General features: G+C 43.6%; 1 protein-coding gene and 1 long non-coding RNA gene across 2 annotated transcripts; one reads left to right on the top strand and one right to left on the bottom strand.

Moving 5' to 3' along the window:
• Positions 1-432: 432 nt before the first annotated feature.
• Positions 433-8,200, bottom strand: LOC136292784 (uncharacterized). Its single transcript, XR_010721960.1, has 3 exons — positions 8,164-8,200; positions 3,483-3,574; positions 433-2,605 (listed from the first exon to the last, which is right to left on the bottom strand). It is a non-coding gene; the product is annotated as an uncharacterized lncRNA (long non-coding RNA).
• CD83 (CD83 molecule) lies at positions 2,259-16,213 on the top strand. Its single transcript, XM_066188979.1, has 5 exons — positions 2,259-2,357; positions 2,486-2,616; positions 12,213-12,429; positions 12,543-12,646; positions 14,525-16,213. The coding sequence occupies exons 1-5, from the start codon at positions 2,315-2,317 to the stop codon at positions 14,681-14,683; spliced, it is 654 nt and encodes a 217-aa protein (XP_066045076.1). The 5' UTR covers positions 2,259-2,314; the 3' UTR covers positions 14,684-16,213.
• Positions 16,214-24,251: the final 8,038 nt, after the last annotated feature.

Raw genomic sequence — 24,251 nt, 5'->3', positions numbered from 1 at the left:
CCAGGGCTCTAGAGACAATAGACTTGATCTTTGAAACCACAGAGAAAGGATATTAAAAGTTAGGATGGAAAGTACAGCCCAGATCAAAGTTTCCCTAAAGAAAAAAATCCCTACCAGGGAAAATTTAGAAACCAAATTATTTCTCCTTCCCTAGCAAAGGGAGTTTCAGCTTTTGTTTTTTATATCTTGCTCTCCTGCTTCATGCAGTGTGCTGTGGAACAGCAGCTGAGCTTGCAAATACTTCTGGAGGAAAAGGGCTATTTTGCTTGAAGTTATGCCTGTCCTGGAGGGAAAACCTGTGTGTTTTTAAGAGTCCCGTATTTTAACTAACTGAGGAAGAATGTTGTTTAACATCACCTTGGCAAGTGTGTGCAGCATGTACATTTCCCAGTGCTGAAGCCTGGCCCTTTAAGGCTTACCTTCAGTGCACTTCTGTGTGGGCAAGCGTGTGACCCCAGCCTCAGGCTCGCCACAGCCCCCTCGGCTGTTGCTGGCCAGGCCACCAGGGGAAGGATGGCTGTGGGCTGACCCACAGCGGGGGCAGGAGCTTGCTGTGGTTTGCTCATGGGGGTTTCCTCATGATGAAAAGGGAGAGAGGGAAAGGTTATGCCTCTTGATGGGTTTATGAAGGGTAAACACGTATCTCGGTAGGACTCACAGAAAGAGGCCCTTGGGTGAACGCTGAGTGCCCTTCTTGGAGATGGGCTTGATATGTGACTGACTCATGGGGGCAGAAAAGTCATCATTTTAGTGAAGAACAGATGTGAAATATATTAACTAGAGCCCTCTTCTCTCTAAGATTTCCTTCAGCAGCACCACCCCCTCCCCCACTTTTATCTTCTCAAGAACTCTATTATTTCACACAGGAGAAAGAAGTGATTTTTTCTCGCTCTCAAGAGATCCACTGGGTTTTATATTTCACTGGTACTTCTTAAGTAATAGATTGACATCCTGGTCCTTGAAACCAGAAAACATAAAGAGAAAAATAAAGCTTAGAGCCTGTTATATTTGCCATTGTGGTCAATGAAGATAGAAGCAAAAAGCCTTAGAAATAAGTGGGCTATTTCAACAGTGAGGCCCCCAGTGAAATTGCTGTCTGACTTTCTTTACAGAATGGACTGGAGTTTCCGAAAGTGTTACCCACCTACAGTATGTACCCATCTGAGTAGGATTTTTGCATGGTGAGGACTTGTCAAACTGACTTCTCCTCACAAAGTTTTCTAGAGGTGATTTGGATTTAGGGTGCCCAAACTGGAGTGGCTTCCAGAACCCTGGTTTTCAAAAGGGTCTGACCATACATTCTCCACCCATCAAATTTCAAATCCCACTCTCCTAAATAGCTCTCTTCATCATGATCTCAGTAGCAAAAAGACAGCAGCCACAAGTGTTTTCCAAAAATAACATCAGCAACTTTCAGTTTCAGGATTTGTAAATGCTTCTGTGATCAACCTTGGACTTCCTCAAAAATTCTCCAGGGGTAAACAGCTCTCACAGATCACAGGGAAAGGATTTTCCCTCCCCCTCCAGATATCTAGAGGGGATGTCCAAATGGTTCCTCTTCTGGGAGCTGCCTTGAGCTTTTTCCATGAAGAAATTTTCCAGCATATAATTTGTAAAGTTATGTCACTCCAGATGCCTTTGTTTGTCTTGAAAATGACAAAATATGCTATGAAGAGATCATGTTCTACATCATGCGTGCCTACCTGCAGAGTTAAATGTATAATTCTACTGAAATGCAGTTGTTTTGCTCAGCCATGCTGATAATTCCTGTTTAGCCCTTAGCCCCAAGTCAGTGTTTTTGTGGCACCGTGACCTGGGGTCTTAAATGTGGTTTCAGAAATGTCACATCATAAGGCCAACCTTTGCACTGGCACTGTGCTGTTAGAACTGCAGAGAGAAGGTTGAGAGGGGATTTTGAGCTGACAAGCCCTTTCCCCTGGCATTTTGTCACTCAAGAGGGATTTGCTCAGTGCTGATTTTGATGGCCTTCACACCAACCCACAGTGCCCCTTCGTCAAACTTAACTCTGTTCAGATCAGTACAGAGGGGGAGAAAAAAAGAAAAGGGAGCTGAGTTGCTAGCACGGCAAGTGCTTGCAGAAATGGGAGTGACCTCACAGATTTAAGGGAGGAGCCTTGGTTCATACGTGTAGGGATTTTCCCCATGATGAAAACCTCAAGATAAGTCTGGGGGATTCCCCAGTCTGCCTTCAGAAATATCACTCTAGAAGCAGTCACAGTTTCACTCTGCTCCCACACTCCATCCTGCAGAGAGGGACACTGTTGCTGCTCTGTGATCTGAAGCAGTAAAAGCCATGTCTTTGGGAGACTGCGCCCTGCTCATCTTCCTGTGCAACGGTAAGGGGGAAGCTCTGCAATTTTCCTTCTGGTCTTTCATGTTTGTTTTGTGGGGATATGTTTTGGGAAGACACGAAGGATTGTGTAAGCAATCTCTTTTAAAGATGATGTGTTCCTGTGCTTTGCAGTTTGGTGCTTGATCCGTGGGACTTCTGTGATGATCCCAGATGTTGCTGTGAGGTGTGCTGAGGAAGCGGTGCTGCCCTGTAGAGCTCTTCAGGACTCCTCAGTCTCCTACCAGACAGTGTCTTGGCATAAAGTAAGAAAAAATCCTAAGTTACTTGAGTGCTCAGCTTTGCTTTCCTACCTGATGCTGGCCTGTCCTGTATGAAATGGGCTGTTTTCTGCAGAGGCATCCTCCCATTAGTGCAGCCGAGAGAAGGCAGCACTGCAAACCTTTGAGCTGACCATGGGGAACAGGCCTTTTCTATGTCATTGGAGATAGGCTATTTGAGCATGATTCCCTAAATTGCTCTTGGCCTGCTTTTCCATCTAATTATTGCTGGCTTTTGTGGGTAAAAATTCAGATGATGCCCCATATACAACCTGACAAATACTACTCCAAAGAGGAGTCTTCCAGGATTTTCTTCAGAGCAAAAAAATGGTATTTAAGCCTTGCAACACCAATGATGTTGTTCTTGTTTAAGCCTCTCCAAACAGGAGATATTTTTTTCTTTTAAATAGAACTTAAAAAGTACTTGCTATTCTTTAGGAAGATTCGACTAGTGGAGTGTGCATAAGGGCAGGATGTGAGCAGAAGGCAGATGGAGAGCTAGAAATTCTGAGTTATCTCTTTCCAGTCGTGAAGTAAAAGTCACATCTTGTCTGCTCTCAGAGAAACTCAGAGTTTCTCTCTCCAGAGCAGGAGAGCCCCGCTGACCACCTGTGTACAGGAGGGGTACAGGAATAAATCAGCTAATGAGCAAAAAAGTCCTGCTCAACATTATCAAGATGAAATTTCTTAGAGAGGTAGAACTGCTCAGTGGCAGAAGAGGTGGTTGTTTACAAGCTGTACGGCACCGTATATTTACATCTCAGTGTGGAGCTTCAGCTTATGGTGTGAGCCAAATTAATGGGAAAAAAATGAAGCTTTTGTTCTCCTCCATTCCCCACTCCCAGCCATACCTTCCTGCTGCTTATCTTGGGTCAGTCTGGGTGGTCCTCTTGTTACCTGTTAAGTCAACTCTCTGTTGCATGTAAAATAGTGGAAAATCAATCTGTGAATAAAGATTTTGTGGGTTATAGAGTTGAATTACTTTCCCATGTGATGGTAGAGCAATGGAAGGGAAGAAGAAAAAAACCATATTTATGGGTGTTGAAAACTGTTAATTTATCTCTGCCAGAATCCAAAGCCACAGCCTTGGCTTTCTCAGCAGTATGGTCAGATACAGTTTTAAACTCATTTCCTACAGTAACCCAACAAACAGTGTTTATTATTAGATAACGGCTTCTGAGGTTGAAACTTGCAACGCATCTGATTTTCATTGTTGGTACAACAATGAGCATCTCCCTACAGACTAGATGGCAACTGCACCTCAAAAGAGCTGTTTTGAACATCTGACTGCCAACCCTCCAAGTGAAGCATCTTTTTCCAAACTGTTGAACTAAGCACAGGTGGTAGACAGAGAGGAGAGAATAATGCTTTTGGTTGAACTTTACTATGGGATATGGAATATGAGTCAACTTATTCTTTTTTGTTTTCTGCCCCAAAAGCTGGATAAGGATCTATATTTTCCCTCCAGATACATGCTAATTATTGAAGGCTCCCTTTCTCCCACAGTGTTCAGGAGGGGCAGGGATCTCATGGAAGGCAAACCATGCTGAGTGGTGGAACTGGAGGAGTTGAGCAGAAGTGTTAGGGGGTCAGGGAGGAATAAACAGAGAGGCTGACTGGATCCCAAAAAAGTCTCCTCCATAGCAGTGTTGGAAGTCACCAAAAACAAAAACAGGCTAAAGTGTGGGGATCCTCCAGAGGGATGTGCTTTCACATGCTCAGTGGGACCTGGGACGGCCAAGCAGCAAACAGCAGCCAAAAGCCATTCCCTGATGAAGAAGTATAAGGAAAACCTATAAACCCAATTCTGCGTTGCATCATAGCTCTTTGCAGTTCCACCTGGGCACAAAACGACTGCATATGCACAGGAAGGTGATATTTGATTACGCCTTTTGTGGGGGGCCCTCTCTAGTGCTGCTTCTCCTTGCAGCACTGTCTAGTGCTGCATTACCCTTCCCCATGCTGTCACAGTCTAGACTGTCGCTGCATGTCCCCTGTCTGTCCCTACAGACCCCACTCCCTCCATTGTCTCCTTGCTCTTCCTGCTTCAACTGCTTTGCTCTGGAAAAGACTGGTTTTCCAGTGTGCAGCGTGACAGAACCTCGCACTTATTTTCTCTGCTGACACAAAAAGTAACAAAAAATCTGGCTATTGTCAGCTCTTGCCACAGTCCTCAGGGGCTGATGGCACCAACCACGTCCCATGTCTGTTTACTTGTCCCGTGAGAGAGGTGGGAAGTGGAGACAGGCAGGCGGTGACACCAGCCCAAGCCACAGTTGAAGCCATATTAGGAAAAGCAGAGCACCAAATCTAAGAAGCCTGACTCCGTGGGGAAAAGCAATCTAGGCTCAGTGTTTTGTGCTGGGCAAGCAATGCTTCTACTTGTGGGTCTAGCTAAATAGGCAGCAGCTTGAAAATCTTTCTCCTCCCCTCTCTACACTTTGGCTCTGTGCTGCTTGTCCCCACTGAACATGACAAAGGAGGGTGAGGGAATGGTGGAGTATGACTGAGCTACCAACACAGGTAATTACTCTATTATTTAAAAACAACTACTGAAGGATTAATCAATAAACACCACATATAATCCCAAAGGACTAATTAAAAGGTAATTCCAACAAATTGTATAAAATTTCAGGCTGTAAAGTTCAAGCAGCTGTTAGGCAAAATCTTTTGTATGAGGTCACTTTGAACTATGAAGTAAATGCAAGCAATTAACCTTTGCTTCTGTTGCTTAAAAAAAAAAAGATGGTGGCAATGTTTTGGTGCTGCTTGTGCAGCTGTTTGCACAAGGTGAAATGTTCTGTGAGCAAACCCCTCCTTCCCACTGGCACCTCTGTGTGTTCAGACCAATTAAGGGCTAGTTTGTTACAATCTGCTAAAAAAAAGGTTGTAATTTAAAAGTATTTGTTGTATAGAGAAGTAATTGTCTAATGGAGTTAATATTCTGGTGTCAAAATCCAACTGGGTGTAAAAAAGGTTTGCATTCAATTCCTTTGATTATGTAATGTCTCATACTGCAAATAAAAAAGATGTGTTTGACCTGCTGTACATCCAGGATCATTGGAGCTAATTATTCTCATGCAGGAAGTCACCTGTATAAGTAGTTCTGTGCAGAATCAGGACTACAGTCAGTCAGCTCAGACAAAATGATTTTTACTTAAAAATATATGAAGTAGGCTGGCTGAACACACTGGGAACAAGGTGGATTACCAAGTCCTCTTCCAACCTGGTGCAGCTCTCATTCCATTCACTATGAGGCTATGGAAAAGAATTCATAATGATGATAATCGTAAAGTGTGGTAGGTTTTTAGGAGTGCTGGGCAGCCTGCATGCCATAAACCCACATACGAGCAGTGTGGAAGTTTGCCAGCTGAGAATTGAAAACTAGGTCTTTTTTGCCTAAGCACCCAGGCGCTGGGAATTGTCTACGGAAATGCTAGTTTGCATCTCTACAGCCCAACTACAAGACAAGAATCTGGGTAATGAAACTTTACTTTTCTGCCTTGTATAGGGTTATTGAAAACTGAACAGTTTCTCTTTGTGTAGTACCTTGAAAATGAGAACCACTTCAAAAACCCTCATAATTATCACTTTATATCCACTTTGAAAATCAAGTTTTAAACACGCACAAATGAAGTCCCAGTGGATATTACACTATTTTCTTCATGTGATAGCCAGAAGAGTCTTAATCTAAAACAAATCTTGAGGAAGAGGAAAGAAGACCATGCTTCAGTGGAGAGAAATCTGTTAACTTTATAGCACTTCCTAGAAAAATATAAAATTGTAGCAGAATAAGAGGGGGAAGTCATTTGACAAAATCAGAATAAACATTTTAGGCATATAATACTGACTGCAGCTTCCTTCAAAGAAAACTACTTTTGCTAAAAGTGCATAGCTCTGATATATTAGCATAGGTAAATACTTGCTAAATTACTTCGGCTGAATTTCTAACCTACGCAAAAAAATGCAGTACAATGCTCCTCAGACATCTATTCATCCCCAAGTAGCTTCATCACATTCATGTTTTAGACAGGAAGGGAGCAGTGGAAATGATTTCATGACCCAAACAATTCTGTTGTCTGACATGAGCTAAGGCTGGAAGCCGTTAGCTAAAAAAAAAAAATCAAACCAAGCCAAACCAACTAAACAATAAAGAGTCTGTGAGAGTGAGTCAAAGGGCTTTTCCAGCTGGCTCATGTGTCACACATAACTCCTTTGCTGTTGTTTTGGGGTTGGACTTTGGATTTTCTTTCCTTATCTCCCCCCTTCCCTCCCCTTTTAACAGGACACTCAGAGTTCACCCACATGTGCCCGCAATTTATGTCTGTTATTTTCAAATTTAACTTTGATATCTCTACATGACACTGTATAGGAACCATATGGATGCACCTTTAGCACTAATCGAGTGTGGAAGCATTTTTGTGCTGAAAAATACACCTATTAAGCAGTTTCAGCTCAGTTGTGTTTCATTATATGTTGGCTATTGGGCAGTGCCAGAATTCTATATATTTTTCTTCAGAAAATAAATTCCTTCTGGCTGTATGTAGATTTTTAGCTCTCTATAACAATCAGAAATTTCAACTTGGCCATTATGCCTGGTATAATTTTAAACAAAACCAGTCTTACAATTATCTCCTCCCCACTAGAAAATAACCTGATGTTAATATGTTCCACCTTTAAACTGACATCAGTTTTGGACCTCAACCATTTTTGCTGAAATAAAAATTTTCTTTTATGGGAAAGGTGGTTTGATTTACCTGGAAGACACTGTATCACCTTAGTGTGGAAAAAGTTTGATGAAAAAAGGTATTTAATGAGAGCAGAGAACACAAATTAATGTGAGAACTGCTCACTCTCATGTGCTAATGATAAAATTAAATATTAATTGATTAGTTGGATGGAAGCACTACAGCATGGGTGAATTGACTTTTTTTAGGGTAGTACTATGTTATGCTGTATCAGTTTTCAAAACAATAGCTGAAACTTAGCCAGCTAGAACTGAGCAAAGTGTTCCTCCTTCTTCCACCTTGTTTTTCGTTCTCTGAAAAAGAAATATTTGCTGAAGAACGCTTTTATTTTGGGGCCCTCCTTGTTCTACCTATTTCTCATAATTCATTCAGTCAGAAAACAGAAATATAACAGCTCAGGGGTGCTTTCAATCAAACATATCCCATTTTAATATCAACTGTATCACCATCACTGTTCTTATTAAAAAGCTAGGAGAAACTTAATAGGAATCAGTCAATTGACTAGAGAATATATGTGGGAAAATCACAACCTCTTTAGACCATGTGTTTCCAAGATTTTGTGAACTAGAATAACTTTCAATTAACTCACTGAAAACTGACAACTAGAGCTGGCTCCTCAAGGCTGTGTCCAGTTTAGTCCTGAATATCTCAAAGCATGGAGATTCCACACCCTCTCTGGGCAGCCCATTCCAGTGTTCAACCACCTCTGCGATTAAAAGGGTTATTCTTTTTCTTAAGAGGAATTTCCTGAAATTCAGTCGGTGCCCATTGCCCCTTTTCTTACCTCTGAAGGCCACTGAGAACAGTCTTGCTTCAGTTTCTCTATCCCCCTATTATTCAAGTTGAATCAATGCTGATAAGATGATGCTGAGCCTGATCTCCTCCAGGCTGATCTCTTCCACCTTCTGCTCATGTCAGGTGCCCCAAGATATTATTCATCTTTGTGCCCCTTCACTGAACTCCCTCAGATATGACCAGGTCTGTCTTGCCCTGGGACCCTAACACTGAAATCAGCACTCCAGAGTGTCTCAGCAGGGACTGAACTGAGGGGAAGCATCACCTCACTTCAACATCTGCTGAAGATATTCTGGCAGGTGATTTCTGAAAGTCTGCCACAGATGTTGCTGTAGGACACTGTATATGTGACATTGAGCATAAACTCACATTTTTTCTGTTTTTGAATTTTCTTAATGTGTAGTTTCATGCAGATAGGCAGAATTGTGTTGCCAGCAAGTCCCTGTTCCCCAGCAAAATTTTGGGGGAATTAAACTCCGGCAGATTGCATAGCAAAAAGGCCCTTTTTATGAAAATAGATTTAGTAGAATTTTCTACCTGCCCCCTCACAAGCCATCATTTGCCTTTTAAATTTTGGTAAAGCCATTAGCAGCAAACATGGGAGCAGGAACATACCTCCTTCCTTTTCTCCTCCATTTGGAGGTGGGGAGCAAGGGAAGCTGGCATGCTGCAGTTTGCTCAGGACTGAGGCGTAAGAGAAATGAAACACAAATGAAACAGGGGAAGAAAAGGGGTTTTTTTTCACTGATTAAAGGAGAGGATGGTCCCTACACAAGCAGATTGCTGTGCTTGCTTTGATCCCTCTAAGCCTGTGTGGAACTAATTAGGTAAAATCCCCAGCATTTACCTTGGGCTGTGGTATCACCTGGAGGACACTTGGCATGAATTAGAGCTGGTTTATCATTGAAGCTTGAGCAGCAAAATGATCTGTCCAGTGAGAAAGCGCGCCAAGTAATTCACAGGAGGTGGCAAGCAAAGTGACATTTTTGTAATTTTAATTAGGTTTGGGGTTGGAAAGAGGCTGTCTTGAATAGAGCAAGAGGCAGAGCAATGACCTTACTGAACATCTCATAGACTTCCTTTCATACTGCTGGGATATGAGGATGCACTCTGCAAATTTGCTCAGATGTTTTCTCACTCTGTAGAGAATTTAAAAAGGAAGGGGGTGTGGAGTTTTTTTGTTTTCATTTTTAATAAGATAACAGGAGATAAGATTGTTGTAGAAAAGGGCTTGGTTCAGGCATCAGAGAAAAGGTTGTTGTGACCTCTGAGTAGGGGTGGATGCACTGCCTGCAGAGGCTGGAAAAATGCCACCAGATGTCTCTGCAGCCTAAAAAATGTTGGGATGCACACAGCAGTCCTACAGACTGCCTTGCCTGCCCTTGCCCTTCAGTAAAGAGATTTAACGGAGGAAGAAAGGTGTGCAAACCCCGAATGAAACCCCACATATTACCCCTTTCTCCACTCCAAAAGCAAGGCTCACAACCCCCATCCAGGTCACCCTTGGTTTCTCCACAAGTGAGGGAGCCAGATTAGGCCACAAAGTAACTTTTTTTTCTCGGTTTGGGGAAAAGCATGTGGTTAGTGGAGTTTCATAACACTGCTTTGCCTTACACAGAGCATGTGTGAGGCAAAATTCTGGCAGTCTTGTCTGCAGAGTCACCATCATTGTGCTTGGAATAGCAACCAAGCACCTTAAAAAGCTTTGGAGGCAATAATCAATCCTATCCCTCACTGTTCCCATGAAATAGGGAAGTTAAATTATTTACCCAAAATCTCACTTGGAATAAGTGCACTGTCAGGCATGGGATGCATGGACTTAATTGAGTTCTCCCTTACAGGAGCAGGGCTGATTGCAATTGCATACAGAAAGATCAAAGTGTTTTCTCATTCCCAGATCTCAGCCACAAGAATCACACCACTATTTACCCAAGACAGCAATTATTTATGCTGCCAGTAAATGAACGGAAAAAAAGTCCCTAAACAAATCTAATTTTTTGTGTGTAGCTCAGACGTCCTATCTGCAATTTAGGGCAATGCAAAGGGCAGCCAGGCTGGTTCCTTTTATTGCCCTGTGGGCAGTTTTAAATTTCACTGAGGAAGGGGGTGGTAAGGGAAGGGAGAGTGGCAAAAATTAGATCTGAGGGAGGTCAACTATATCCACTTAACTGCTGTTGACCTAGTTGTAACCAGAGCTGAGCCCAGCCTGGGTATTGGAATTCCTTTGGCCACATCTCTGACAATGTGCAAGGCCTGAAAATACCTAAATCCCTGTAGCACAGTGAAGTCCCTACAGCCTGAAAATCACCATACATACTGCTTGTCTTGCTGCTTGGGGCTGAGTGTAATAAGAAAGAGAAGCTGGGGTAAATTTACTGGGGGATTAAGAGAAAGATTCTTCCCTCTTGCTGGGTAAAGTGTGGAAAGCCCCAGGAAATTACTGCTTTGTGTTTCAGTTGATGCGCTAAAAAACACAGAACCTTTTTGAGAAAGAATCTTTACAACTGAGGAAATCTTGTGCTTTAGTCTCATTCCTCAGTTCCTGAGAAGTTCCCCAAACTGCAGCGTGTTTTTATACCATTTTAGGTTGCAAAAATAGCAATGTATAAGAGAGCATCAGGCCCGTATTTCTCTCCAGACTCTCGAGTGTGCTTTTCTCCTGCAAACACAAGAAAGGGAAACCAGATACTCGTAGCCTCAGTATGAGAAAGTTGTGTTAATTTTAATAACTTACAGTGTAACTGTTATACCCTGATGCAGTAGCTATGCTGATAGAAAATAAGCACCAACATATGACCCAAAAATGTGTCTATTAAAATAAAATAATAATAATAAAAAAGCCTTGGCTTATATTAGTTATACGTTTGGCTGAAATGCTGAGCCCTGGACTTATGAGCTGGCTCTGGCTCTGCTGGTCCACAGAAAAATTGAATTCATTACTTGGGAAACCTTTATGGAGGGCATGCTGCCTCGAATTCCAGGGAGCAACTTGGATGAATAAGAGTGGACACAGGCTAATTCAAACCCTTCTTCCATCTTTCAAATCAACTTAGTGATTTCTCTCTTCTTTGTGGTTCCCAGCCAATTGTCATTTTCAGTGCATCCTATCGCCCCGCAGTACGAACTGTTCTGGGAATACACTTCATTTCTCTAGCAGCCTCTCAGCAATGCCAAGGAATGTAGCTCTTCTGGTTACAATTAAGAAATTCAACATACAAATGCTCCCCAAGTGCACCAGAACCTGCTTGTGACCTTCACGAAACTGAATCTGAAGGAATCAAAGCAATTTTTTTTGTTCTTTGGTTCCAATCATGAATGGAAGGGAGGGAAGTGGGGTGGGGGGAAACCTCCATTCCTCCAGAGAGGCAGCATGGTTTCAGGGGTCAGCTACATAGAAACTGGCACAGGAAAGGGCAGTTTCTAGGGCTGCATTCTCACAGGGAACTCTGGGCTGCGGTGCTGCTGGGAGGTTGCCGGCCTGTGCTTGGCAGAGCCCTTGTGCAGCGGCACACTTGCTGGGCTAGCAGGTTTAATTGCCACCACTGCATGGCAGAAGGCGTGCTGGCAGGGCAAGCACAGGCAGCAGTGGAGCCTCCCTGTCTGCTGCCATGGTCTCCTGGGCACCTCTGGTCCCCAGAGCCACTGCTAAGCACCTGGGTAAGGGTGCCTCTCACCAACTCTGTTCCATCCCCATGGACTGTCTCTCTCAGTCTGAGCTCTTCTGGGGCCTCTGCATAAGCCCACTGAGAGCAGACTCTACCTATGCCTTCTGTCATGTTGCTGTCCTGGTGAGGCAGCTTAAGAAGCTATTACAAAATAGTTCTATAATTCCTGTTTATATATAGAGTCCATTTAAGCAAAACCCATATACTTTTGGATTGCAAGCATGAACATATTAAATGGATTTGAGGCTGTGCTCCACCCTGCCTCTCTTCAGCCTTTGCATTTTCAGCCTTAAGCTGGCTTTAAAATTTTCTTTACCCTAAAACTGAGGATGACACTGTTGCCCAAGAAGAGAAACATATTTGTGTTTTCCAGATGGCTGAAGACGGCAAAGGAATAGCATGGGAAGTCCTTTATGTGGAATCTCATTATCCACAAGATGTTGAGGGGTCCTTGGAGCTCTCCAATGGCACCTCCTTTTCACTGAGGATCAAGAATGTGACCAGCCAAAGCAGCGGGACGTACAAGTGCACTCTGGGGGGGCAGAACGGAGAACGCAATCTGAGCAGCACAGTCACATTAAAAGTAACAGGTACAGTGGAGAGCCTTGACTGTCCCATACTCTGTGTGGCATGTCAGGAAGGTAACAGTTTTAAAATATTTTACAAACACCAGAGCAATGTAACACCTTGCTTTACATTTCAGGTTGCCCTGGAATAGAAGAGGACAAACTAAAAAAATACAAAAGTGAGCTCCTGATGCTGACTTTCCTTGGGGTTTTTTACTTGCTGCTCATCTTCTTTACTTGTGTAAGTAATTCCCTTTCTCATAAGCAAGGCAACAGTACCAACCAAAATACTCCCACTCATTTTCTCTGCTAGCACTGCTTTAACACAGCTTGTCTGAAGTTGGTGTCCATACTTAATTTATGATTAAACTCAGGTACATGAGGATAGAGTTCCAAAGAGAGATCTGATCTGATCTGATCTGTTCTAATTGGTCTCATCTGGTCTAACTGATCTAACTCTGATCTAACTCAAACTATCAGTTATTTTCCTGCACTCCCAGTGCTCATTTCTGCTTCCAATTACTCTGTGTAAACTACTTATCAGTTTAAGGGCATAGCAACAGGTCTTCTGGTTTAGTACCTGGGAACAGCATTTGTCCAAGATGGAGGCATGGACCTCTGGGAGCCCTTCCCCACCTATGGAATTGCTTTGTGTGGTGACATGACGAACATGTCTAGGTCCACCTGCTTTTTGCCTCAGTTTCCACACTGGTAAATTGGTGACAACCCCATTTCAGATGAGTGTTTTTATGAAGTCACATCTTTCTTGTTAAACAGACATTTTAAAATGCATGGAGAAAAACCTCACTGGGGAGTTTATCCATACCTTTACTGCTAGTGTTTTACTGGCTGCTAGTTCTGGTAAAGGAAGGGAGAGGAGGTTTTTGGGAAGCTCACTCCACAGAAGAAAAACTATACTTTGGGTGCAGTGGCAGTGAAGTCACCCCTTCATGCAAAGGTCTGCACCTCCTGGCTCAGAGACAGCAGGAATTTTGGGTGCATCACTGGCTGCATTTGTAATAAAAACCAAACCAAAACCGGACCCAGCATTTTGGGAGGTCAGATATAACCTTTGCTGCCTGTTTCGTATTTGCCTTCTTGCTTTGCTCCTCAGCAGATGAATCATAACTGTTGATCAGAGTGTATCTAATTAGCTGCGCTAAATGTAGCTTTCCATGTGTCTTCAGGGAGCAATTAAATTTATGCCTGTCTCTTTTTTAGATTGACAATTCTGCCAGTAATTTGTGCCATTCAGACTAAAGTTTGACGAGATAAATCTTGTAGGAATTTGTTAGGATGGATGTATGAAAGCAAGGATATCACTCAGAAGAGACAGATGCCCCATGTTCTTCTCTCTTGTAGGAATTTGTTAGGATGGATGTATGAAAGCAAGGATATCACTCAGAAGAGACAGATGCCCCATGTTCTTCGCAGTGTCCTGAAAGAATTTCAGATCTCTACAGAAATCTCTCCTCCCCTCACATAAAAAAAGTCCCAGTTTTAGTGGTGCAGTTATGAAAAGCAGATCTGTGTATTGAAGATAATTGCTGTGGTGAAATTACATGTATCTTATTTTGGGTGAGGCCCTGTCTCAGATGTCAACCTTGCTTTCATCAAAATTTAATATCGACCTGGTCTCACAAATGAGGTTGATTATTTAAAATGCCTGTTAGGTTCTTACAGGTTGCCTTGTCCTCTTCTTAAGTGAAGATCGTGCCTTATCTCCACTAAACTCAACAGCGACATTCGCTTTAGAACTGGTTGGCAGGACTGGGGCTTTACTTTGACAACTTGATGAAAATATTTCAGGCACTGACTTGCTTCGAAGGCAGGTGGAAGCACACTTGGAATAGCTTAATGCAAGGCCTGTTGAGATGAAAATGTGAATCAAATATAAATTTCCTTTTTTGACCAAGGCTTTTGTCATATAAAGTTCATTGATTTAGAAGAAACAGCAGCTTTCATTGGTACTGGGTGCTTCCAGTGACAAAAAAATGGGAAAGCTGTAATGAGCTATGGTTAACAAAGAGAAAAAAGAAAATCTTCAGAAGTTTCTTTTTTTTAAATTGCCTTTCATAGGAATTCTGTTTTAAGCTTTCCTTTGTGTTTTCTCTTTTAGACATGTCTAAGAAAAGAGAGTATGTCTCCCAATGACCAAAAAACTAGACCAGCTATGAAGCACATGCTCACCCTGATCAATGCACATGAAATAACAACTTTCCAGCATTTAAACAGCAACAGCACTTGCAAAAATGAGCTCACTTCAAGTTCTGTCTAAGTTGATATTCATGGCACTGTGGACTCATCGGTAAACGCAAGCTGGATGGATGAGTGGTATGGAGAGGAAATAAATGATAATATATGGTCTCTTCAGAGCAGCCTGAAAGTACAGGTACCTTGTCAGTGATCTGCTTGTGCTGGACAAGCCTTCGACAAGCACTGTTATGCACTATGGTGACTTTTGAGAGTTAGTCAGCTAAGAAACACCTTTACAGCTACACAACAAGTAAAAATGCTGTTATGAGGTTGGTATCAACTTTATTTCACTCTGCTGTGAAGCCCTCTTTTTCTGAGCAAGAATATGCTTCTAACATGAAGGCTGAGTTATAGGGAGGCCATGGCTGTGCAAAGCCAGCAGATGAAGCTCTTCACTGGACTGATACCTCCCACCTTACCAAAGCAAACACAGCAGGTGCTGTGATATGAAACGAGAAGTGTGCAGGGCTGTGTCTGCTCTGAGCCTGATCCTAGATGTAGTTCCTTTACTGCAAATGAGATGTAATTCATCATGTGATGATGTTCAAGTAGGCTGAAGAGGTAACTTCATGCTCTTGCACTGGATGGATCAAAGCAACATCCACTCTTAAATCTTAGAGTGACAGGGTGAGAAGGAAGATTTTCTCAAAATGTTTCTGGACTGAATGAACTTTTTACTTCAGCAGGAGAAACAGGGACAATGTTTTCCAGATTAATCTATAGGAAGCTTCAATGAGGCTGTTAATCTTAAATAAGAATGAAGAAGACTGTGAAATCAAGGACATATAAAGATGACTTGTGTGGTTTACAAAACATGGAGCCAAACATATGCAACACTTATGTCAGTCAAGTTACATGAGTGAGGACCAAAGCCATGGCTTGGAAGAAACCAACCACATCTTTGGGATATCCTAAGTTAGCTATGAGGTACAGGAGTAGAAGATGGGACATAGGAGCTTTTGGTGTTGGTAATGTATGTATGTGAAAAAAGGACATGAGAAAAGCTGAACTCAGGCCCACAATAAAGGGGAGAGAAGATTTGTCCTTCTGGACCAAAGTTCAAGTGATCCTAGGCTCTGAATCCAAGGAATCCCTCTATTGGATTCCTAGTGCAGAAGGTGAAGGAAGAGGAGTCTAAAGTGACTGTGTTTGCTTATGCCGTAATGTCAGAATTTGAGCCCAAACATCAGAACTTGCATACCCTGAAGAACAGACTTAAAAAACACTTCAAGAACTGACCGGCAGCATTAGAATTTTTAATGCAGGCTGGAATTCCAGGCTGTTGACAAAAAGATCTTTCTGTAATCCTTTGACTAATTTTCAAGTGTTGATGGGAAGAAAGCTGTACATCACTCAGCACTGGCTCTGTGAGCAGGGTAGATGTCTGCATTGCTGAGTCCAGGAGGCTCCTGACCAGAATGACTTCTAGTAACAAGGGATATGCAAATTACTTAGAACACAGTAAAGTAATGCCACTTTTTTTTTTTTTCCTGTAATTTTTGCATTTAAATGTGTGTTGGATACTTGAAATAAAAATTCAGTGATAACCTACCATTTGGGTTTGTGTGCCACATATGGCAAATAAGTCCAGAAAAACTCCGTATCAGTTGCATTTTACTTTACAACTAGCATAATTACATCAAATAAGGTAGAGATGTGATTCAGCCTCTTCTGCAGGAAAAAGCATGTATGTGTGTATAACTGCTTAAGCAATGGGTAATTTTATGCACTTCTAAGGACCTAACACCATTTAAATTTTCATCAAAATCTCACTTTCTGTCCAAAGTACATTACAAAACACCTGTTCACTATGAGAAGGCAAGTCATTAGGGAAAACACAAGGGTGTTTCAGTCTGCCCACAATCGCTTTTAAACATGGGCCACCATCCTGGGTGATCTGGGTGTATGTTTAGGAGGCAAAAAATATGAACTGAAGGTATATGTGTTTCTCCATTTGGTCAGAAAGGCTTTATACCCAACAGTCATAGTTTGTTGGGGGTTATTATCATAGAATGCTAAGAAATTAGATTGGATCTTAAAGATCATCTAGTCCCAGCCCCCTTGCCATGGGCAGGGGCACCTCCCACTACACCAGGTTGCCCAAGGCCTTATGCAGCCTGGCTTTGAACACTGCCAGGGATGGGGCATTCACAACATCCCTGGGAAACCTGTTCCAGGGTCTCACCAGCATCACAGTGAAATATTTCTTCCTAATCTCTAGCCTAATTTTTCCCTCTTTCAATTTGTACCAATGAGTCCTGTCCTTTCACTACAGTTCATGACAAAGAATCCCTCTTTGGCTTCTGTGAAGGCCCCCTTCAGATGCTGGAGGGTTGCTATGAGGTGTCCACAAAACCTTCTCTTCTCCAGGATGAACATCCCTAATTTTCTTAGCCTGTCTTCATGAGAGGAGGAGCTCCAGTTCTCCTGTCAACTCTGTGGCCCTCCTCTGGACTTGCTCCAGCAGCTCCATGTCCTTCTTGGGACACCATAGACGGATGCAGCACTCCAGGTGGATTCAGGCGGGGTCTCACCAGGGCAGAGTAGGGGGGTAGAATCCCCTCCCTCACCCTGCTGGCTGCTCTCCTTTTGATGCAGCCCAGGATGCCATTGGGTTTCTGGGCTCTGAGCACACACTGTGCTCATGTGAGCTTTTCATTAAGTATCACCCCCAAATCTCCCTCTGCAGGGCTGCTCTCAATCCCTTCTCTGCCCACCTGTGGGTGTGTCTGAGATTGCCACAATCCAGGTGCAGGGCCTTGAACTTTGCCTTGCTGAACTTCATGAGGTTTGCACAGGCCCACCTCTCAAGCCTGTCTGTGTCCCTCTGGATAGCATTCCTTCCTTTCAACATGTCTAACACATCACACCACTTGGTGTTGTCAGCATGCTTTCTGAGGGTTCATGCTCTATTCCACTGTCCACGTCACCAACAAAGATGTTGAACAGCATTGGCCCCAGTACTGACCCCTGAGGGACACCACTCATCACTGGATGATAAACGTTGACCACAACTCTTTGTGTGTGGCCATCCAGACAGCTTTTTATGCACTGAATAGTCCATCCATCAAATTCATGTCTCTCCAATTTGGAGATGGGGATGTTGTGTGGGACAGTGTCAAACAATTTGCCTAGGTCCAGGCAGACAATGTCAGTTGCTCTGCCCCTGTCCACCAACACTGTATCCCCATCACAGAAGGTCACCAAATTTGTCAGACACAATTTCCCCTTTGTAAAGCCATGTTGGCTGTTATCAATCACCTCTTTATTTTCCATATGCCTTAGAATATTTTCCAGGAGAATCTGCTCCATGGTCTTGCCTGGCACAGAGGTAAGACTGACTGGTCTGTAGTTCCCTGGGTCTTCTGCTTTCCCATTTGTATTGGTTTTGCATGGCCTGGTTTTTGGTAGCAGGGGGGCCACAAAGATGGCTCCTGTGGGAAGCTGCTGGAAGATTCCAGCATGTCCAACAGAACGAATCCCTGATGGCTCTGAAGACAGACTTGCTGCTGGCGAAAAGTGGGCCAATGAGAGAGGTTGGTAATGCTTCTGTGATGAAATATTTAGGAAGGAAATTAAAACAAAGTCATGGGTTTTGCTTCTAGTAAGAGGAGAGGAGGAGATGAGAATAGGTGAGGGAAACAACATGGCAGCACCAAGGTCAGTGGAGAAGAAATGGGAGGAGGTGCTCCAGGTGCTGGAGCTGAGATTCCTCTGCAGGCCGTGGTGAGACCACAGTGAAGCAGCTGTGCCCCTGCAGCCTTTGGAGATCCCCGGGGGATGCAGAGATCCACCCACAGCCCTTGGGGATCCATGGGAGATGCAGAGATCTACTCACGGCCCATGAGTATCCCCGGGGGATGCAGAGATCCGCCCAGAGCCCATGGGGATCCACAGGGGTTGCAGAGATCCATCCACAGCCCGTGGGGATCCACAGGGGATGCAGAGATCCACCCAGAGCCTGTGGGGATCCACAGGGGATACAGAGCTCCACCCATAGCCCATGGGAGAGTTGCCCATGCCAGAGCAGGTGGATGTCTGGAGGAGGCTTTGATCCAGTGGAAGACCCAGTGGAGAGAGGGGCCTTGCTTCCAGGCTGGAGTAGCCTGTTCTTGAAGGGCTGCACCCCATGGGAAGAGAGACCCACGTCACAGCAGTTTTGGGAGGATTGTCTGCCCATGGGAGGGGCTCACATTTGCAGCAGGTGTGTAGGACTGCTGCTCGTGAGAGTGGACCCATGCTGGAGAATTTCACAGAGAACTGTCTTCCATGGGAGGGACCCCATGGCCTCACAGGGGAAGGACTCTTCTCCCTGAGCAGTGGAAGAAAATCACAGTGATAAACTGACCAAACCCCCCTGCCCTGTCTCCCTGCACTGGTGGAGGGAAGGAGGGAGGGGCTGGGAGGGAAATGGTGTTTTATAGGCTTATTTTACTCCTCACTATCCTCCTCTGATTCTCTTCGTAATAGATTTCACTTTGCAATTTAGGTTTAGCCTGTTTTTCCCTTGAAGTGTTTCTCCCAGTCCTTATCTCACTCAGGAAGCATTCCTTAATTTTTTTCCCTCTCCACTGCCTAGCTGTAGCAGGGGAGGGTGAGCAAGTGGCTGTCATGGATGCCTGGTGTTGTGCCACTGTCAAACTCTGACACCTTTTTTAAAAATGGGGGTTACATTTCTCTTTTCCCAGTCACTGCGGGCTTTACCTGACTGCCACAATTTCTCAAAAATGGTGGCTTAGAAACTTTGCCAGCTCCTTCAGGACCTGCAGCTGATTCTTTTTGTGTCCCATGGTATGCATATTCAAGTTGCCTATGTGGCCTCAAACCTGAGAGGACTCAGGGTCTTCATTTTTCCAGTCCCTGTGCCTTTCTTGACTTGGGTGGTGTGGCTGGAACACTTGCTGTTGAAGAATGAGGCACAGAGGTCATTGAGAACCTCAGTCTTCTCTTTGTCCAGGGTAGCCAGGTCTCCTGTTTCCTTCTGGAGAGGGTTCACCTTATCCCCATTTTTCTTCTGTTTGCAGCATATCAATAGAAGCCCTTTCTGTTATCCTTGAGATCCCTGGCCAAATTCAATTCTAAGTGGGGCTTGGCCTCCCTAGCCTTGTCCCTAGCTTGCCGTACAATCTCCCTGTATTCCTCCCAGAACGCCAGTCCTTCTCTCCCCTTTCTGAAGGCTTTGTTTTTCTTTCTGAGCTTGCTCAGCAGCTCCTTATCCATCCATAAAGGCCTCTTGGCATTTTTCTTGATTTCTCTCTTGTTGGAATCCATTGATCCTGAGCTTGGAGGAAGTGGTCCCTGAAATTCAGCCAGCATTCTTGGGCCCATCTACTTTCTAGGGCTCTATGGAGTAGGTCCCTGAAGAGGCCAAAGGTCTGCTCTCCTCATGTCCAGGTCAGTGATTTTCCTGCATGCCCTTCTCACTGCTCCAAGGATCTTTATCTCCACCATGTTGTCGTCACTTACAATATCTCGGAGCACTGCATTTCCCACCAGCTCCTTCTTGTTGGTGAGCACAAGGTCTAGCATGGCACTGATGCCTTAAGCTTTAGCTTTCATATTTGCAGATTCTGTGCTGCCTAGGGATGTAGTTCTGAGCCTCATATTAAGTGCCAGTAAGCTCTCTTCACAAGGTAGATAGACAAAAGAAATCCTTTTTCTGCTGAGAACCAAGGACAACTTTCAGGCCCAAAGGCATAAACAAAGGTGGACTGAAGGGAGGAACAAGAAGGATGAGACCTCACAACCTGAAGCTGTAATTGGACAATTAAACCCCAATATGCAAATGGACCAAAACTGATAAAAATGTAAGATTTTGTGACTGGTTAGCCATTTTGGGTGACTATCAGTAGTGGACCCTGAGTGCAGCCCTGGTCAGGCTCCTGTCCTGCCCAAGGTGGATCCTGAAGGCCTTTCAATAAATACCTACTTTATTCTCTAGCTCTGTTCAGTCTCTCAGGTCAGCCTTCCAAGGCATCAGCACTTCTCTTTGTTGGCTCCTCAATCACTTGTGTAAGGAAGTTGTCTTTGACACATTTGAGGAACCTCTGGGATTTCTTTTTCCCTGCCGTGTTGTCCCTCTGACAGACATCGGGGAAGTTGAAATCCCCTACAAGGACCAGGGATTAAGAATGTGCAGGCACCCGTCTGCCTACAGAGGGCTTCATCCACACCATTCTCCTGATTGTGTGGCTGTAGCAGACTCCCACTACAACATCCCCTGTGTCTGCCCTCCCCCTTAATCTTCACCCAGCAGCTTTCAGCAGGCTCCTCATCCTTTCCCAGGCAGAGTTCCAGACTCTCCAGCTGGTCATTGACATAAGGGCTATGTTCCCTTCTCATCTCCCAAGCCTGTCCTTCCTAAAATGCCTGAAACCTTCCATTCCAAAGCTCTAGTCACAGGAGCCACCCCACCATATCTCCGTGATGCCGATGTTGTCATCCCCAAACAGGTGTGTGCACATCTCTAGCTCTTCTTGTTTGTTTCCCGTACTCCATGTGTTTGTGTAGAGGCATTTGAGCTAGGCCCTGGATAAAGCCAGCTTGCTGGCCTGAGTATCTGAGATGCCTCTGCATTATCTTTTTATATTTTTAAAATATCTTTAAATAATTTTTTTAGGAGCACAGAGAAGAGGAAGGATGGGAAAATTCAGTTGAAAGAGGTTGATAATTAGCAGCAAAGGCTGAAACACTTTTAAAATTATTTCTTCAGAGGGACAAATAGGATCAGATCAGATAGAACAGAATGAAAAAAAATTGGACTTTATGCAAACAACTATGCCCATTATTTTTTTCCTGAGCCAAACTGTCTGCAATACAGAAGACTGGGCCTGAGGCATCAACACTGTGAGTCAAATTTCAGGCTTAGAAGTTTCAGGCTGGTTGATTCTGGGGATTTGCAGTAGGCCCAGCTGTGCAGTAGAAGTGATCATGTTCAAGGCCACTTAAATGTGTTAAATTGTTTAGAAGAAGTAAAACAGAGAGAAAGTCTTATGCCAAGATGCTTCACTGAATCACAAAACTGGAGATAAACAGGCAACTTCCTAAAGCAATGAAGGTGCCTGCACATCTGGGGTGTAAAGAATATAAAGAAACTTTTGTGGCATTGTAAGACAAAAACTAACATTAACTGGAATTACTACGAATCAGAAAGAAGAATATAAGTTTCTATACTACAATTACTCCAGCACTAACTGGAACAAAATTTTTAAAAAAATAATGTATCGCCTGATAATCTTGCAGAATGGGATACACGTTTTTTTTTATAGTATCTCCAAAGAATGCTTTCCTTGCAATATGGATCTGTGGATCTAAGTAACTTGATTCAAAAATACTGCCCCAGCTAGCCCTGCATAGAGGAGATGAGCACATGCACATGTTCTTTAGACTTTAACACTCTGTTATTGAAGGGAACATGCTTCTGTATTGCACAATCTAAAGCCTGTTTTGATTACATAGGATAATTGTTCTCTTGGACAAAAATATTTCTTTTATTTTCTACCACTCTTATTATCATTGTCCCCAGTTTTGTAAAATAATGTATTAGCATAAGTGTGTGCCTGAACTGCTCTTGATAGTACTTTCTTACAATGCTTTTTAGACTGAGCAATTCAGTTTAAGTTAATAAATCCATGAGGTGGAAAAACCCATAATCTTTGTTTTATGAATAACAGCTGGACATCAGGAAAACAGAAATCTCCTGCAAAAGTCTAGATCAGAATGAGGGAGATGAGTTTTCCTGACTCTCCTGTGGGTGCCTTAATTACAGAAATTTTCTTGGTTTTATTTTTTGTGGGTTTGGACCTTTTCCATTGATTCCCCCCCCCCCCCCCCCCCCCCGTGGCCTGCATTTTTCTACTGTTTTATCCAGCAGTGAACTATCTGTGTTCCAAGATAACAATAAGCATTGTATATAAAATTACTCAGAGTGGGTTTGTACACTTGTGATTAAGAAATACACAAGGAAATACTTTGTCACATGGGGAAATTACCCCAAAGAGAAATTGCAGGAGTCACACACTGGAGCTAAATGAATATCCAAAATCTCAATGAGGGAAAGCTAAAGGACATAATCCACAAAATGCTGAGTGTATGAATTATAGCCCTTAGCTAAGCCTGATTTGTGAGGCTTAGTACTTACACAGCAGATAACCCAGGCTGACAGTGACCTTGACAGCACTGCAACAGTAATATTTTCTGTAAAGGCTGGACAGCTTTCAGCCCGTTTCTCCTGAGTGGGAGCTACAAGCATGCTTGTGTGCAGCAATGTGGACCAAAGTAATCCTCGGTACGTGCCTGTCAATGATACGAACAGAATGTGGCACAACAAATGCCTCCCTCCCTTCTTTCTTCTGCCCTTGATAAGACCCATTTGAGGAGCATAAAGAGCTTTTCCCTAGAGCATTAGTCCCCTTTCTTCCCTCTTTCAGTGTGGAGCTGAGCAGTGATGCAGTGCAGAGGGGATCTGGTTCCAAGTCTACCAAGCAACTGCAAGTATTTCTTGACCTTCTCAACCAATACATCTGCCTTCTGGGAACTGCAATTGATTTTCTTCATTTCTCCATGTGAAGACAACGCTTCTACACTACATTACAGCTACACAGATAGGTAAATTGTAAGTGGTTTCCCCACAGCTCTTCTTTAAGTAAATGTTAGTGAAACTCTGGTTTGTAGTCTTTTGTGGAACAAATTGCTGGGGGGATAAAAAAGTTACATGTAAAAGCAATATGAAAGTTTTTGGTTGATAATCTGTTCTCTCTTCACTTTGCTGCCAAGACCTGTGTTTGCAGTACTCCGCATTTCGCTGGCTACAGCTGATATTAGTTCTGCATCAAGCTGTGAGGACTGCTGTTAACTCTCTGGAGCAGTGACGTAAATCCTGAAAAATCCACCAAGGGAATGGGCGGTGGCAAGACCAACAGATTGCTGCAAGGAGTGGTGTGTCCTTTGAAGGCTTCATCTTATGTCCCACCCTTTGATGAGTCTTCAAACCCTTTGATGGAAAAGGATGCTATTGTCCTTGTAGCTGAGTTTCAAGTGCATCTGTTACACTGCTAATGGACAGCCTGGGCTGACTCTTAGGTGTTTGCTCTGTTGCAAGACAAAAAACCCCTAACAAAGCCACAAACTAACCCCACAGATAGATTGAAGGCAAGGGGCAGCAACTGACAGAAGATACATCCTAGGGGGGAAAGCAGCTTGCACAAGTCCAGCACAAACATGGGCTTTGCTCCCTGCAGAGTCTTTCAGTTGCCTCCGTGAAGGGAATAAGAGCAAACTTAGTAGTTTGAGTTTGTTTTAAAAAATATTTGCACTGTGAGCCTTAGTTTCTGTATCTATAAATGGGAGCAATTTGGTTCAAGTGTTTCCCTGTGTGAGAGGGGTATTTGCAACTCTTCTGCTTGGAGCTGAAAGAAACTTTTAGCCCAAGTTGTCTCTTCAGGGTAGAGAACAGCAGGGTTGAGCTGCTGGACATTGCTGTTAAGGGAAAAAGGCCCTGCTGACAAGGGAAACTGGATTAATAAGAATTAGAAAGAAGAAAAATTCATGAGTCTCTGTAAATGTTGGGGTCTAGACCAAGCACCTGTAAC

Source organism: Chamaea fasciata, unplaced genomic scaffold, assembly GCF_029207755.1.
Source record: "Chamaea fasciata isolate MVZ Bird 193981 ecotype frontalis unplaced genomic scaffold, bChaFas1.0.hap1 SCAF_1, whole genome shotgun sequence".
Taxonomy (NCBI): domain Eukaryota; kingdom Metazoa; phylum Chordata; class Aves; order Passeriformes; family Sylviidae; genus Chamaea; species Chamaea fasciata.
Note: the sequence above shows the minus strand (reverse complement) of the source record. Positions and strands in the feature narration are given on the sequence as shown.